Source organism: Diadema antillarum, unplaced genomic scaffold (genome assembly GCF_040938485.1).
Source record: "Diadema antillarum isolate AM-2024a unplaced genomic scaffold, OU_Dant_1.0 scf00000105, whole genome shotgun sequence".
Taxonomy (NCBI): Eukaryota; Metazoa; Echinodermata; class Echinoidea; order Diadematoida; family Diadematidae; genus Diadema; species Diadema antillarum.
In genome coordinates this window covers 12,937-29,744 of record NW_027270994.1, presented here as the reverse complement: position 1 = coordinate 29,744, position 16,808 = coordinate 12,937, and the positions used below count along the sequence as shown (strand labels likewise).

At 41.4% G+C, this 16,808-nt stretch overlaps 1 protein-coding gene across 2 annotated transcripts in view; it reads left to right on the top strand.

The window, feature by feature from the left end:
* LOC139719150 (uncharacterized) overlaps nt 1-16,213 on the top strand; it is a 139,449-nt gene extending 123,236 nt beyond the window's left edge. Inside the window, exon 5 of one of the 2 annotated variants that reach the window (XM_071630585.1) lies at nt 15,973-16,213. In XM_071630585.1, coding sequence (XP_071486686.1) covers nt 15,973-16,205 — 233 coding nt within the window. In that variant the 3' untranslated portion in view covers nt 16,206-16,213. Of the gene's footprint in view, nt 1-15,948 lie in introns of both variants that reach the window. The other variant, XM_071630584.1, reaches the window with a different exon arrangement.
* The last annotated feature ends 595 nt before the right edge of the window (nt 16,214-16,808 follow it).

Genomic DNA, 16,808 nt, shown 5'->3' with positions numbered 1-16,808 from the left:
GGAGGGGGGGGAGGGGTCACTGGACAGCAACGGTCCAGCACCCCAACTCCTTTTGACACTCCGCTCTCACCCTAATGCAGTCCATTTCTTATCACTGCGCTCTGATGCCACTGTCAGTGCAGCTGTATTATTCATCGACGACATCGCAGCCAACATTGTTATCGGTGCATCCAATGCCCCACCATCCCCGCTCGCGCCCATCCGTGGTTCGGGGCGTAGCGCATCTCCTACGGGAGGGGCAGGACAGATGCGGAGTAGCGCTGGGGGTTATAGAGTGTGTGCACGTATTCCCCCAAAAAAGCTTTCAGCTGCGTCCGCGTGCTTGTGTGGAGAGAAGGGCTTAGAAGTGAGAGAGGAAGAGAGGGTGAAAGAGGGAGAGATGGCACAGTGTGTGTGTGTGTGTGTGAGTGTGTAATAGGGATGCCGTGGATGAGTATAGCTCTCAGATGGTGGCTCAGTTCTGAAACATTGCGCTGCGATGCGTCCATGGAATGAGGAAGTGGTGACACAGGCTTCTGAGACTTTCTGAGAGGAAAATGATACCTTGGATGATTAGGAAAAGAGTGTTGCCTGTGTACTCGCCCTTTTCATCCCATCCCTGTTAATTTGGAGCGGTGTGTTTTTTTTTTTTCGTCTTTTCTATGTCTGCTTTTGAGGCATGAGCTTCGGTGAGAGATAAACCTGCATTTCAGTTGCGATGTGTGATATCGCAGTACTTGTCACTATAATGGAGGAGGTGCCATTGTCAGTGATTGGTGGATCGTATCTTTGGAAGAGCATTCATAGCAGCGTGTTGATGAATTTGGATTGCTTTCTCCCTTGAAGATGTGATGATAAGGAGTTCCTCCAGATCTAACATGCCCGTTAACCAGTGAGAGTCTAGTGGAAAATAGAGATGGATGTCACATATTTCGGTTTGGAAATATACATTTTTGGATATATTACCCATCACTTGTGATTCACCGCAGTCTTCTACCAGAGTGTTTGGGCAGCAGTTTGCATCCTAATGGGTAATTTGATGATATCAAATTTTAGGTCTGCTCTTGACATACAGTGAACTCTATAAACGGAATCATCATTCAAGTGGAAACAAGCTGTGGAATGAAAGGATATTTTTAACCAAGATTCGTGGAGGCCTACATGTTTTCTAGAGTCGCACCGATAGCTGGCCTGCTCGTCGGCAATGTGCCAGCAGTACTCAAGCAAATAGGGGAGGTGGAGGGCCGCTGGGCCGAGGTTGTCGTGGGCGCAGACCGCGGCGACACCAGCTGACAAACACCGGCTAACCACCATTCCAGCAGCATGCCAGCCATGAGTGCCAATGAGGTGATTCCCATGAGGGAGATCCCAAGTGTTAACAATAAGGACGGTTGCCTGGACGATGGCGTCAGCCGCAAGTCCAAACGAGATGGAGGAGGTGGTGGGAGTGTGAAGAAGAGCAAAGAGGAGGAGGAGGAGGAGGAGGGGGGCGAGAACAAACCCCTGCCCTGGCAGAAACCAGTGCCTTCCAAGGCCTTGCGCACACAGGGCAACTACACCCTGAGGTACAAGTGCAGGAAACGACCTGGTGGAGGTGAGAAAGGATGTAACCTTGGTAACAGCCACCTTTTTTCTTTCTTTTTATCCTTGACATTGTACAAATTTTGTCCTTTGATCAAATCTCCCTGATGATGTTCTAGAGCTTGCCGGAAGATGAAGTAGAGTAAACATAAATGTCTTTTAAAGGCGCATAGTCCCGGTGGGTTAGAGGGTGCTGTTGGATGATACTGCCGATCACCGTTAGCATGATACGAAGATTGCCGAAGTTGAGCTGTCATCAAGAGTAAATCGTGTAGGTGTTGCGAGGTAACATTGCCTTCGTTTTCTTCTCTGCGCGTCACGCAGTCTGTAGTGATGCCAGGAAGCCTGCTTATGTGCTTCTTAGTATGACATCACAAAAGAAGTTTGCTAAAGCTGCCATCCCCCGCAGCCGAATCATGAGCCGAACTGTGATCGGACCACTGACTACAGTGGATCGTACTTCTTCGGACTCGGGGAAATGGGCCAAAGCGTAAGCGCTAAAGAGGAGTTGATAGTGTAGGTCTCTATACGAAACTTGCGCTGTGCGCCCGCGTATGCATTGACTAAAACACCGGGACCATGTGCCTTTAAAAGTACGGTAGTTGCACATTTACAGAATTAAGTGTGATTTGTTGTTGTTGTTGTTGTTGTTGTTGTTCTTTTGAGTGGATCTGGTACTATGCTTGTGAAGGTTGAAAAGTTGTACAGTTACTGTGAGTTGAAATTTGACAGGAACATTCTGTAAGTGTCATATTTACCATTTATCGAAATACATGTTTTTGTTTTGAACTTTGCAAAGTTCTGTCAGTGCTGTCCTGAATATATCTAAACAACTTCAGTGTACAGGGTGAATCTGTCGGCTAAGGAGCTATGAAGCAGACAGGAGCATTGTGCAGTTTGTTGCTCACCAGTAGTCTTGATCAAAGACTAGGCAGGAACTACTTTCAAAGATCAGAGTGGCGTGTGTCACGTGGGCAGCGTGAACTTCCTGTGTCAGAGACGTTGACTTGTGATCGTGAGATCTTCTGCAGCGTTATGGAAACACTGTACAATGTGTTTTGTTTTGTGTCCGTCTTAGAGGAAGCGTTCTGTTGAATCACAACTATCTCACTAAGTGGGACTATTGCTACTTCCTCGACTTTCACTGTATCTGATGTGCATGTGTGTGTGTATGTATGTCTGTGCACTGTGTTGGTTTGGAGCTGAAATTTGGCCAAACTGTGCATGTATTTCTCTTGTGTGGGAATCTCCCTTACGCCATACATCAACTCTTGCTTAGGATTGCCTTCATGCTTGCCTGTGTCGACCAGATGTTTTCCTTGTAACCAGCGAGTGAGGAACCTGACATCTGTGTTGCACATTCAGTACCTTTGACACTGAGGAAATGGGGACAGTGTGTGTAAAACTTTGGCGCTAGCTCAGGAGTTTGAAGTTCACCCGCTGGACATGTTGAAAACGAGCGACAACTACACATTAAAGTACAAGTGCAGAAAGAGACCGGGAGGTGATTATGAATTGAAGTACCTTCTCTTTGTGTGTGGATGAAGATGCAAAATGAATGGAGAACTCCATTTTTCCTGCACCAATGTCATGGACTTATATACAGTGTAGTGATGTAGGCACAGCCAGGGAGGTGGCACACCTCCCTGGTACAGCCATAGTGGCAATTCCAATTGTGTTCACATCTCAGTGTGATTATCCTGTAGTTATGTCTTTGAGTGCTTGTTTGCTTACGAGTATGCCAAAAATTCGTGTATGGCTGAAAATAGTGTTTCCTCTCACTCGATTGCAGTGACATAGCTAATATTCAGGGGAGAATACGGGATTCTGGTCACGTGTGATCAGCAACCTTGCACAGTTTAGTGCAACATGCCTTCTGGGAAATCCACCGCAGCGAAACTGTCATAGTCTGTAATGGACTGACGGAGGAAATGTCTGTTAGGCTGTAGCTGGATTGTCTTACCACATGGCACGTAGATCAAATGTCCCGTCCAGTCTCTCTATAGTCCTATAGAATGCCTGTACTACCGACAGCTAATGATAAATCCCATGTACACGCGTCATGGAAGGCCCCTTGCCAGCTCCAGTGGTGTGGTACATGTTCCCCACTCTGTGAGTGGAATACACTGTACATTGATAATGCATTCTCTACAAGTTTTACGCAAATCGTGCGCAGAATGGATACTGTGTGTTCTACATTTCACTGTGGTAACGAAACCACAAACTTTCCAAAAAATAATTGTAAGATTGAAATGTGATTTTGCTCCAAATGAGAATGGCTACCGGTAATTTGAGAATGGAGAGCTTGTGTGCCATAGAGAACCTCACTAAATTTGCTTGCAGGAAATGAAGTGGCAGCTCGTACTCAAACTTAGAAATATGAAATCCCTTTAATCTTTAAATTTGAACCAAAAAAAAAAGTACCTTGTCGCATTACAGCAACTCAAAAAACAGTTTCTGTTTAGTTCTGTTCTGTTCATTTTTCATGCTGAAAATAAACTGGTAGGGTTTACTTTGGCTGGGAAAGATAATGCTTGGAATCTTCTCTTTTGTTTTGTTTTTTTGTTTTTTGTTTTGTTTTTTTGAGAAAAAAAAATGTTGAATGCACTTTGTCGTCATGTTACAGCAAGTCGATAAGATTTCTATTTGTTGTGCTCCATCACTGTTCCACGGTACAGGTGATGCATATCCTGTTTGACAGTTGACTTATCAAAATTCCTCGCCAAGCCGGCAGACACAGAGAGAGAGAGTTGCCAATTTTGTGAGGAAGGGGATACATTCTGACTGATTGAAATTCAGATATACAGCTGGTGATGTGAGAAAAGGTGGTGAAAGGAATGATGGGAAGACAGAGCATTCCTTGGACTATCCCCCCCCCCCACCCCAATTTGTCTACATTCATTAATGATTAAAAAAAAATGACTGTCAAAGCAACAAGATATTTCAAGAAAGAATTGAAGAATATAGGTGTTGATATGATGTTTCTGTTTTACTGCTCTTCACTTACTTTGTGAGTATGAAATTTCATGGTTATCAACTATTTATCAAACCATGATTCTGACGAGTGTGCTAAGCCTGCAAAAACTCATTGTTGTGCTGGGCTTTTGTCTGTGCAACTACATACTCAGTTGCTTACTGCAGTCACATGTTCATAATGATGATGATGATCATCTTCATATCATAATTAAAATGTCACTTCATTATTTATCAGTGTGCCTCCAAACCCAGATTAATCCAAATGTTGTGAAGCTCCCCTGATGGTGACCTCTGTTTGTGCTCAGACATCGCAGCATGTTGTACATGACTTTTTGTCTCCCTCTCTCGCGCGAGCGCTCTCTCGCGCGAGCGCTCTCTCGCTCTCCTCCGTGCTCCGAAGCTATTAGCTGCAATTACGCGTTGAGGCCGCAAGACGATTGTAGTCCATCTCATTAGCGTGGCAAGACCTTCCTTTTGTCACACACTAATGCTTCATTTGTGAGGCTCATTGTGGGACATGGATGGATGTGGGTGAACAGCCAGAGTATGGGCTATAGCTATAATAAAAGATCCCATACCCCACCTCAACCCTTCCATACATCCTTATAACGTCAGGAAAAAGATATAGCATCATTTTTTTCCCCCAATAACTTTCAGGATAGATTTTGCATCCAGACAACCTTCCAAAGAGTTACAGAATTTCACCATGCCAAAACAGTGGTTGAGATATAATGTAGCTACCAAATAGAATATAAACAAGGAAGTATATCATAATATTCATTTTGGACATAGTGACAACTCTGTCTTCATTGGTCAACATCCTCAGATTATAATGGAAACACACTTATTTTATGAGCACACAATTGCAAATATCATTCCAGTAATCAGATGAGAAGTGTCTTGGTATGCAATATATTTCTACTTTACTTCTTCTCCAAGCTCTAATTTATAGCATGGTACTGAGTATACATATCTCATGCTTTATTCCCTGTGTAAGCTACGATTTATAGCATGGTGAATCTTTATATGAAGGTTCTGTGTAGTGATGTACCTTTGTATTCTGCCAGTGAATGAGTTGATAGTCGAAGGAGCTCCATATTTATTTAGGCATATGACACGCATGGGTTTCATCATGATATCTATTAGGCACTATGGCAATCTCTGACAACGTATAGCTCCCATCCCTGAGGGGAGGGATTCCTTGTCGAAAAACATTTCATTTGCCCTACAACTTGCAAGCAAAGCCCTGCTGCAGTCTTTAAAAAAAAAAAGACAAAGAAAAAAAAGACAAAGAAAGAAAGGCCACCAAATATAAATCCATCCATGTCGGGTTGATTTGATGGAAGGCAGCACAGATCCTGCTGTTGTATTTGAATGAAGGAAAGCAATTTCCTATGCAGGATGGCGGGAGAAGAGATACCACTTGTTCATTCATATAGTCAGTCATATTCCTCTGCCCCACCCCCCTTTCTATTCCCTTATCCTTTTCCCTGTACACCCTATGCTGCTGCAAGCCACTGCCATTGGTGATCCGACAACCACTTTGAATCAATGGCACGGGCACCAAAGCAATGCTACAAATGCGTGTGCTTGTTAGTAGCCATTTGTGGCAAAAGGCCATTAGGCTTGATTACCCTGAAGATACTAAAAAGGAAAAGGGAGAGAGAGGGAGAGAGAGTGAGCAGAGTATAAAATAGAACCTCAAAATTGAAATACAGTGCATGCCAGAGGGCATTTATAAGAGTCTGTTGTTGTTGTAGTAGTAGTAGTAATGATACTAATAATGGTGATGATGATGATGATAATAATAATAATAATAATAATAATAATAATAATAATAATAATAATAATAATAATAATAATAATAATAATAATAATAATAATAATAATAATAATAATAATAGTGATATCATTATCATTATTTTTATTAGTGTTATTATCATTATTATTATTATTATTGTCATTATTATAATCATTGGTAGTAGAAGTAGTAGTAGTAGTAGTAGTAGTAGTAGTAGTAACATTATCATTATTATTATTAGTTACTGGAGCTGGTTTTTGTTTGTTATCTGTTTGTTTTAAGCTGGAGAGAGTTTGATGCAGTTTGTCTGCCTACATACAACATGATACGTGGTTCTTTGTGTACATTGAAACAATGTTCAATACAGTTTTAATCAGCATAGTGTATTGACTCATGCCTTTATTGCATCAAACAAATTTGAGATGAATAATATCATTTATCTACCTACTGTATGTAATTGTGTCAAGTTTGCTGTGAAATCTGTACTACTACATAAACAATGTGGAATATGTGTACGAGATATGAAATGACATATAGGTTTGCTACTTTTGAGAATGCTCTGTCTCTTGTGTTTCTCATCATCACACATGCTGCGTGCAGTGGCTTCCGCAAATGAAAATATCAACGTCAATTCATCTGGTTAGCTTTCTCCCGCGCATCTCTCGCTGTAGACATTTGTGGCTAGAGGCAGGTACAATTCCCAAATGACCCTAAATGGGTGGTAATTATTAGCTGGCAAGTATTTTCGTTTGCTATTGTTCTCTGAACAGATTACAGGCAACTGAGATATCATACATCTCTGTGTGTCATAGGTTCGCGTCGAGGTCTGTCTGTACAGCTATTAAATGAGTGTAATGAGTGTATCAAAACTTTGATTTAAGACTGATTTCTGTACTTCAAGCACCCCAAAGGATGATTTTCACCTTTGTCATTTCTTAGAAACAGAAGAAAGGATGGTGTGAGCTGCACGATATTCATGGAATTGTATATAGCAAGAAAAACAAATACACTGCATATACTGGCGCCCACATAGTTATGCATACATACATACATACATACATACATACATATATATTTGTATGTGAATAAATGTATACTGTATGTGTGTGTGAGAGAGAGAGAGAGAGAGAGAGGAGGGGGGAGGGAGGGAGACAGTGTGACATGTATATTTTTCAAAACTGCACATCCGTAAGTCCCAAGTAAAGCATATTCAAAATTGTGCTGTCTTTAGATATGAAGACAGAAAACAGGCCTCTCCCCGTGATTATGAGGATGCTTAACCCAGATCTATCCCATGGGGTACAGAAAGCAGATTTCGGGGGGGGGGGGGGGGGGGGGAGATGGGGGGATAGGGTGAGGGAGTTTCTGTGAATTTCAGAGAAATGAATGACTTAAGAGAAGGCACTAAGCAGTGGTTGGAAAGTCATTCTTATGATTCAGACCTGTTATTTAGAGATTACCTGGAGGTAATTCCTGGTAGACCATGGAAGTGATTGAAAAATGCGGTGGAGAGAGTGTCTTATTGCCTTGCCGAGTGTCAAGTGTTCGATTAATCAGCTCAGCATTACTTGCTGCGTGTTAAGAAGGATTGGGTTCTCCTGGTACCTGACAGCACTGTGGATCTGTCGATTAATGGCTTCTTGCTGTCTACATGATACGCCTATTCTGACCTTCCCCTGTTGCCATGGTGACCAGCATCCTGGAATTGTAGGAGCAAGGAGACTGGACAGGAGATAAGGTTCGCTAATGGCACGAGGGGCTCCAAACCAGGATTGGGGGGTAGTGGCACATTTACAAGTTGATTATAATGATTTGATGCCTGCCCAAAAAAAGGAGGAGCTTTAGGGAATATGACAACACCTCAACCCATTTGGAGAGGATGTACAACCATTTGGGAGTTCTGGTTTCGCCTCTCACCATCAATCTATTCCTCTCTGTCTCTTACACAGACACACAGACACACAAATACACACACACAGATATACATATACACATGCAAATGCACACACTCACACACACACACACACACACACACACACACACACACACACACACACACACACACGCACACATCATTTTCAACATATTTTATCCAGCAGAAACACGAGGGGGTGGGGGATGGACAAGCTTGAGTGCATATCGATTTTGGTCGTCTAAGAAGCACTTGTCAAACATTGAGTGTGATGGAGTTAGTGTTAGATGTATTTGAACTGGGGATGCTACTTTTTTTTTATCTTCCCCCAGAACAGAAATCTGGGTTAGGAAATATTTGTTCGACCAGTTTGTCGTGGAGCAATACATGACATTTTCTGTCTTGGAGAACAGAAGGAAAAAAGACAACTTCTCCACAGTGCACTCCTTATATACAAAAGTTGTTTGTTCACATGTTCAAAATTTGCTTTATGAAAAGGTCAAGAGAGAATGAATGTAAGAAACGTCTGGAATGATGGGTAATATGAAAAAGAGATGAGAGTTGTTCATGTGTGCTAACTCTCAGATGATCAGCTTGAAGCCATGTAAAACCAACTTTGTATTAAAAACTAATCTCTGCTCAAGATGATCTCATTGGGTGCTATTGCTATGCTAAACTGGTCTATAATTGTTTTTTTTTTTAAAGAAGCAGGTGGAATATTGATATACTGAGCAAAAAAAATATAATAGCAGAATGTGTAGAGCAACAAAGACAAGACCTTGAGCTTATTCATAGCAATGGTGATTAAGTAGTCTTTCTGTAGGCAGGAAACAATTATCACTGTGAACAGTTAATGCAGATTTTTGTGAAAGTTCATATATGCTTTAAATGTTAGGTCAAGTAGACAAGTTTCTGTCTTCATGGTGCATCATCTCCTGATCTTCAAAGAATTTTGCATCACTAGAAAATGTACAGCCGTGCTGCATGGTGTCCATCATAAATGTCGAAATTTGGAATGCAAAGTAGGTGACCACTTCAAGATTTTCATTTTGCTGCCATATATCTCCCACTGCATGCAGTGGAGAGTTCCCTCTTACCAGTCATTCGGTGAGTGAGTATGGAGCAAGGCAGCATTCACGTTATCACTCCTGTGGCCCATTGCATGCCCCACTGGCAACACGATACGCATCCAGACCCCGTTGTCACGGTTCTTCCCGTATCAGGGACAGGTGGCATTGGAATGACGCGCTGGCCTCTTTTTTTCCCCATCTTCGCTCCCCAGGCACTCTCCATCAAGCAGCATCTCGTCCAGAAAGGAGGGGTGTGATAACAGCAAGTCTAGGAACCAGCTTGGGGGGGGGGGGGGGGGCGATGGGGTGTACCAGAGGTGTTAACTACCCTTTGAATTATATAATAATTCTCATGGGTGCAGGGATATTACACCCCGAAACCAAAATGGTTGCCTTGCACCTTGTTTGGATGACAGCCCACTTCTCACAACCTCATTGCACAGAGTCATGAAAATTGCACAATTTGGGGTCCTTCTTGTACAGGTCATACATATGTATGATTGACTGCATCTTAAAATTGATACCTGTGCAGTATGTAGCTGGGAAAAAACTTACACTAGTTGTAATGCATGAGTATGTATATATATATTACTGTAAAAATAGAGATTTTTACGCATTTTGCGCAACCATAAGCTAGCGCAAAAATAAAAGCACGCGAATATTTTTGCGTGCCATATGTTCCAGTAGTTGATGTCTTAATTCCATGGAATTAAAAACACGCGAAACTCTTTTTACCCGGCCAAGCGCGAAAAATTAGTCGCGCGAAAATATCCACTTTTACAGTATATGAGTGTGTGTATTATAAGTATGTGTATGTATATATGTATGATAGTACATGGGTAGATAGATACTACATCTTGATATGTGAGACATGTAGATGGATGTATAGACAGAGAGAGAGAGAGAAAAAAAAAGAAAGATGGAAAGATAAGGTGGTATAGATGATCCCGTGTTGATATGTTATCCTCGTACCAGTAAAGTAATGTGTAGGCAAATGTTGGGCACAATGATCTTAATTGCTTGTTTCGTAGAATATGACTCCATAAGAGATCAGTGTCCAATAATCCGTCATCTATTTATTTGTAACTTAATAGCAGTTGGCCTGGGTGTACTCCTTGCAGAATATGTTAGCTATATGCATTAACCCGTTAAGGACCATTTGATTTTGCTACAACACGCATTTCCCATAGATGCTTGCCCGAGTATACTCGGAACTTGTCCTCAACAGGTTAAATTAAACATTGGGTTCACTCAGTGCTGAAAAAAAGAAGTAGCAAGTAATAAGGAATCCCAATGGTAAGTTAGATTTGACAGTGTTTTTTTCTTTCTTATAAACTGTTCCTCTTTTTTTTTTCAGATTTTCTTAGTGTTTGCCTGTAGTAGGTAGTCTAACATAGTCTGAAAGTGAAAGCTAATTTTTAATATGTGAGGTTGACCTTTAACACAGGAAGAAAATGTGGTTGCTAGATGCTTTGAGGCTGAGAGGGAGACACACACACAGAGACAGAGGGACAGAGAAAAAAGGAATAAATGTGGTTTTGCTAATATCTACCTCCCTCTTGCATCAAGTTGCAAAAAAAAAAAAAAAAGGATGACAAGCATACGATGCAAGGATGCTGCATTCGGACAGTCACCCCTGTTTTGTACAAGGGAATTTGAGAAGGAAGTTTAGCAAGCCAAGATGTTCTTTGGGAGGCCGCAGACATATTCCACGGCAAGAAATCTCATGTTCTCTCAAAATGCACGTACCGTCTGTTCCATATTGGTCCTACGGATGCCTTAATGTATTAAACATCTACCGCTGTGGGGGGGGGGGGGGGGGGGGGAGGGGTCTGCCCATTCTGTAATGCCGATAACGGCATAACGCAGTGCGGCGTTATCATTTCAATATTCATCATTTTCAGCCCATGCAATATGGATGGCAAGGAGGGGAGAACGATCACATCCTTCCAGCCAATTGGCCGAACTCGACAAGAAATTCGTCCCCATATTCTGGGGAGGGTGCGCGGCTCTGGAGGGGTTAACAGAGAATCTGCGGCCAGTAATTGATGTCTTTATCGGTGACTTATAATGCCTGACCCTGTCCATCCTATCGGGTTCCCGCCCAGGGGGATAGCCGGAGAGTGAGAACGTGCAAAGGAATGAATTCAAGATGGAGAGATGCTGTGCCGGGAGGCCCGAGGCCCAAACCACCCCGTATTGAATCTTGCAATGTTGACAGAGATTTCTGTGTGGAGTTACCCATCCCCTTGGTCCATGTCCCTTTTGGCATCCCTGTGCACAATTTTCCTAGACCTGCCTCAGGACACATTGCTGTTTTGTAGGTCCCTTATGTTGAATGGATTTTGATAATGTGAGCTCCAGAATCCCAACGTAATTTCCTGGATGTGTATGGGCCTTGTACCCATAAAGTCATACCAGGTTTTCCCTTAAGGTACATCGTATGATAAGGCATGATAAGACCTTTATAACCATTATTAGGTGTACAAATATGCATTTTTGTGTGTGCCTGTGTATGTGTGTGTCTGTGTATATGTATGTATGTGTGTGTCTGTATGTGTGTATCTGTGTGTCTGTACTTCTGTGAGTCACTTTGGTTTGCTCTTGAATTAGACATGTTTGTATGTAATGGGCAGATAGGTTAATGGCTCAGCATTATGAAGTGCATTACCTATTCAGAGGGCTATAACGCACTGTCAGACGGTAAGTTTATATATGAAGAATTTGAATGCAAAAACAGTTGAACACTATTTTCAGAGTTTTTAAGTAAAATCATCATCAAATAGAGAAAAATTGAATATTTTTAATGATACTGCACTCATTACACAACATATTTTTGAAGATGTTATGAAAACCATCACATAAATTTTGATTACTTTCTTTGTATTTCAGCAGTTTGAATCTCATATATCTCAAGTTGATAAAAGTGAATATATCGGTTTTTGCACTTAAACTCTTCACATATGCAGATATCTCTGGTATATATATACTGCTTTGACAAGGCAAGCTGATGGTAAATTTATAGCCTCAAAGATGATGCATGCTTATCTGTGCTTCAAAATGAGAGGTGGCAGGTGAGTCTATCCAAATACTCTCACATGACGGGAGAGATTCAGTCAGCCGATATTTCTTTTGTTGAGGGGACATTACGATGGCAAATCATTTGCTTTGGTAGCTCCGACTCATCCTTCTACATCTTCATTAGATTGCCATAAACATCTTGGCATTTACGGTAAACTGCCCTGGGTGCATCTGTTCATAGCACTTGGATCGGCGACGGTAAAGTATCATCATCGTCGGTTCCTCGATAACTGCTCCTCTTCCTACCAAGGACACGGCCGAGACAAACTTAACGTGGATTTTAAAAGGCTCGTGTGTGCGTTCAGAGCCATGTCCTTATAAGACATCACCTCATTTGCTTCTGCACTGAAACTGTGATATGGTTAATGACCACAACTTATTCCCATAAGATATGTCCACTTCACGCAACACATCTGCTGCTACCACAACAAGTGCTACTACTGCTTCCTCTACTATGACAACAAGTACTGCTGCTACCACGTCAACAACTACTTCTCCTTCCTCTACTGTGACAACTACTACTTGCTACCACTACTGCTACTACCTCTTCTTTACTACTGCCACATGCAACATTACTGACATTTTCATCACTACTCTGACCGCAGTTACTACATTTATTTATTTTGCAACTTTTCATACCAACTAGTTTTCTTTTTTAGTCATAACATGTTGTCGAATACAAAAAATATTCATGCCACTTAGAAAAGTTAAAAACAATTATTGATGTGCCAACTTCATTTGCTGAGTAAAACTGATAATTGCTGTCCTGCACATTGACATTGTAAACATACAATATTCATAATAAAGAACTCTTTCTTTTTCAGTCATCATAAAAGTGAAATTGACATTTAAAATGAAATTTGTTTTAAAAAAACCGCTACAACTTAAATCAATAAGGATGTAATTCACGCATCAACACTTTGTGAATGAATGTATCCAGTGTCATGCGGCGGGGTCTCAATTGAATCATGTCCCAGGTAGAGTCATTCCAGCGAGCGATGATTTGGAATAACCTTGTCACTACAATGTCCCTCGGCTCACCCAAAATGGTTGGCAAATTCAATCTTCGCCGTTTCTCGGCGATGGCGACACATCCTCACCATCACACAAGGTGCCAATGGCTCCTTATTTCCCCATTCATATCACATTTCTACCACTCCTGTTCTCACCCTTTTTTTCACACTCCTTTTTTTTTTCTTTTACGTGTCGTGAGCAAACCACCCCTTCACCTTATTTCCCATGGCAATAATTCTTACCCCAAGGGGGGAGGGGGAGGGGACAAAATAAACAAGGGCCACAATAAAGGTGGCAAAAAATCAGGCAGGTTCAGAAAGTGCAGTGACATAAATGTCAGCATCATGTTGTTGTCTTTACGATGCTGCACTCTCTTTTTTTTTCTCTCCTTTTTTTTTTGTTTTGTTTGGTGTTATTTGAAATTTAATATGTTATGTCAGTCCGCTATGCAGGAGTAATGTGGCCCAAATGCATTGACCCATTTACGACTCACACACAACGAGGCGCCATCCGCACAGCAATACACGACTCTTGAGAACACCGCTCGTTCCACCACCCCTCAAGATGCTGTTTAGAGAGGATATGAAAATCTTTCTTCATCCTCAGTCCTCTTGATTCTCCTCACTTCATATGATTTTGCCTTTTTATTTTTTTTTCCTCATTCTTGGATTTGATGTTATGTTCGTCTCTTTTGTTGTTGTTGTTTTTTCTTCTTAAATGGTGGCTTTTTCATTTCTCTGTTCTTGTAGTGATAATGTGCATCATATTTTTTTTCTATCTTCTATTCTCTAGAGGACTCCCTTTTCACTCAGTCACATCCTGTTTGTGTTTATCTATCTTTTTAGTTCTCTGGGCTCTGTCTTTAATTTGTATACCTTGTATTCTCATTTCGCTTTTCAATTGCTATCCTTGTTTTAGCCATTCTTGTTTTGATTTTGATCTGTCCCATGTTGTGAACATTGTTTTATTTTGGGGTTTGGTTGCTCTGCTGTTTCTTTTCCCATTTCCATATATGCAAGAATATACTTTCCCTTTTCCTCCTCATAATATGTTGGTGCTCACTTATTTCATTTAAACTCATGACCTTTCTATTTTTGGCATTCATAATGGTGGTGGTATTGTTAATCATCATAGATTGTGAATTAGATGTCCCAAAAATCTATATGGTTTTGTTTTATATTGTCTTCCTTTGTCTCAAAAATGTCATTTGTGTATGTGAGTGTGTGTATACACAAATGATCCAAGATTGCAGAGTTACTTGTACAAACAGTAGTCTGGCTAGGACATTGTAGAACGAGAATGTCAAACTGTTTAGTTCAAATGCATTGGAATCCGTAGAAATACATAATTCTGTGGGTCAAATATCTCTGGCATGCTTTTAGCTTGTAACATAGCATTTTCTTGCAGAAAACACAAGGAGAGACATGTAGAGTGAAGGGAGGGTCAAAACAAGATATTGTACTTGAAACTGTAAAGAGACAAATGATATGGTCACCCGTCCAGCCTTGTTTAACCGTACTTCATGTGGGAACGGCATAATGTTGAGCACAAACTCTTTGGAAAATGACAATGATCTCCACAGCAACAAGTTAAATTGTGCATCCATTGCACTCTCTTCCACCAAACGAGGACTAGGCTATGCACCATGAAGCAGATGTATATATGTATTTTTTTTTTAAAATCTCTCTCTCTCTCTCTCTCTCTCTCTATGGGCATCCCCATGTCCGTCAGATCACATTTGGGTATATAAATACTGGCCCAGAAAAGTGGGGATAGAGCAGGAAATTCACCCTCAGCTTTGTGCAGACAATTTCCTCCTTGCTATTTTGAGTTGGCCTGTAATACCCTCTTGCGTTGCCTAGCAAGTAGAATTAAGGGTGGGGGGAAAGGGGGTAGTCTTAGAGAATCTCCATCCCTTAACTTTTGAGTGTTTCTTGCTTGACATGAGGATAAAGATGATCAAGCTTCATATTAGCTAGAGTCAGTGTAGTTAAGTCGCTGTGCTTGATATGTGCCCTTTACTTCCCATCTTGGTATTGTGTGTTGTTATTTGGAGGCTTTTGCGTAGAGAAACTTTCATTAGATGCAGACATAATTTGCCGGCATGCCTCTCACTGTTACTGTGAAAATGTCTGCCCCCGCCGTCAGCTTTCACAATTCATTAGATCATCCCAGGCACTGCTATTGCAACTGCAAGAAAGTTCATCTCACGTTGAACATCAGGCGTAGAGAAAATGATGGTATTTGTGCACAGATGCACACACAGCAAAGACAACACAGCCTGGTGATGTGATTTACACATTTCAAGATTTTCAGAGTTAATGCTGGGCCTCATACAGTGAATACGCTGACGAAAAACTAAATGGATGTCATTGCAAGTGCAAGCATTCAAGTTTGGTATTAGAATTTTGTGGTAGAATATATTGTGTAGACTTCTTGTGTCTCGTTTTAAAGCCCATGCAGTCAGATGATGACAATTTGCTTAGTAAACTTGGTATTCTTTTTCCCCTTCTCTCTCTCTATTTGTCCAACAGCCCGTGGCCCTCATGATGAAACAGCTTTGGGGCGGGGCATTATCTACCCAGCGGCCTACCTGGGCTCCACCCAGCTGGTCACGACCAAGCAGCCGACCAAGAAGGTCCGCATGCAGCAGGCACAGGAGGCCGTCAACAGGATCAAGGTAAGCCGTCAGTGTAGCTATGCTTATGCCAGGTGTAGGGCAAGGTGTCAGAACAAGACTTCAAGGTGCAATTCACCCTTGTGGGGTGTAATGCACCAGTGCTTGGTGTAGTACCATAACAAAAGGTGATGATGTAATACACCAACATGTTTTGTATTACAACTGATGCTTGTACTCAGTTACACCTTGTAAATGTATCTTGAAATATCATATACCTTTTGCAAGACTTTTGTTGAGGAAAGTGTGTTATGAGAAAAAATGAATTCATTCTTTCTATCCATCGCTCCTTCAGACCTGCAAATGGATGCTCATGAGACACCATGCAATGTTGTAAACTCATCCTATTGAAATGTGTTCCAGTGAAGCTTTTGCAAAACACATATTTCACATTTAAAGGACAAGTTCACCTTACTATGCGTGTGGATTGAGTGGATGCAGCAATATCAGTAGAACACATCAGTGGAAGTTTGAGGAAATTGGTACATGCCGTTCAAAAGTTATTAATTTTTGAGGTTTCTACGCAGTCACAGCTGGACGAGAAGACTACTACAGTTTATGATGTCACATGCGTAGAATAATAGAAGGAAAATATAACGAGAATTCAACAAAATTTAACATTTTGATAAAAAGTACACATTCCCTTGACTTGTTACTGACGTATAAGGGTAATATCATTCCCTATGCCTTCTAAAACAGGCAAGTCAAGTGCTGTTA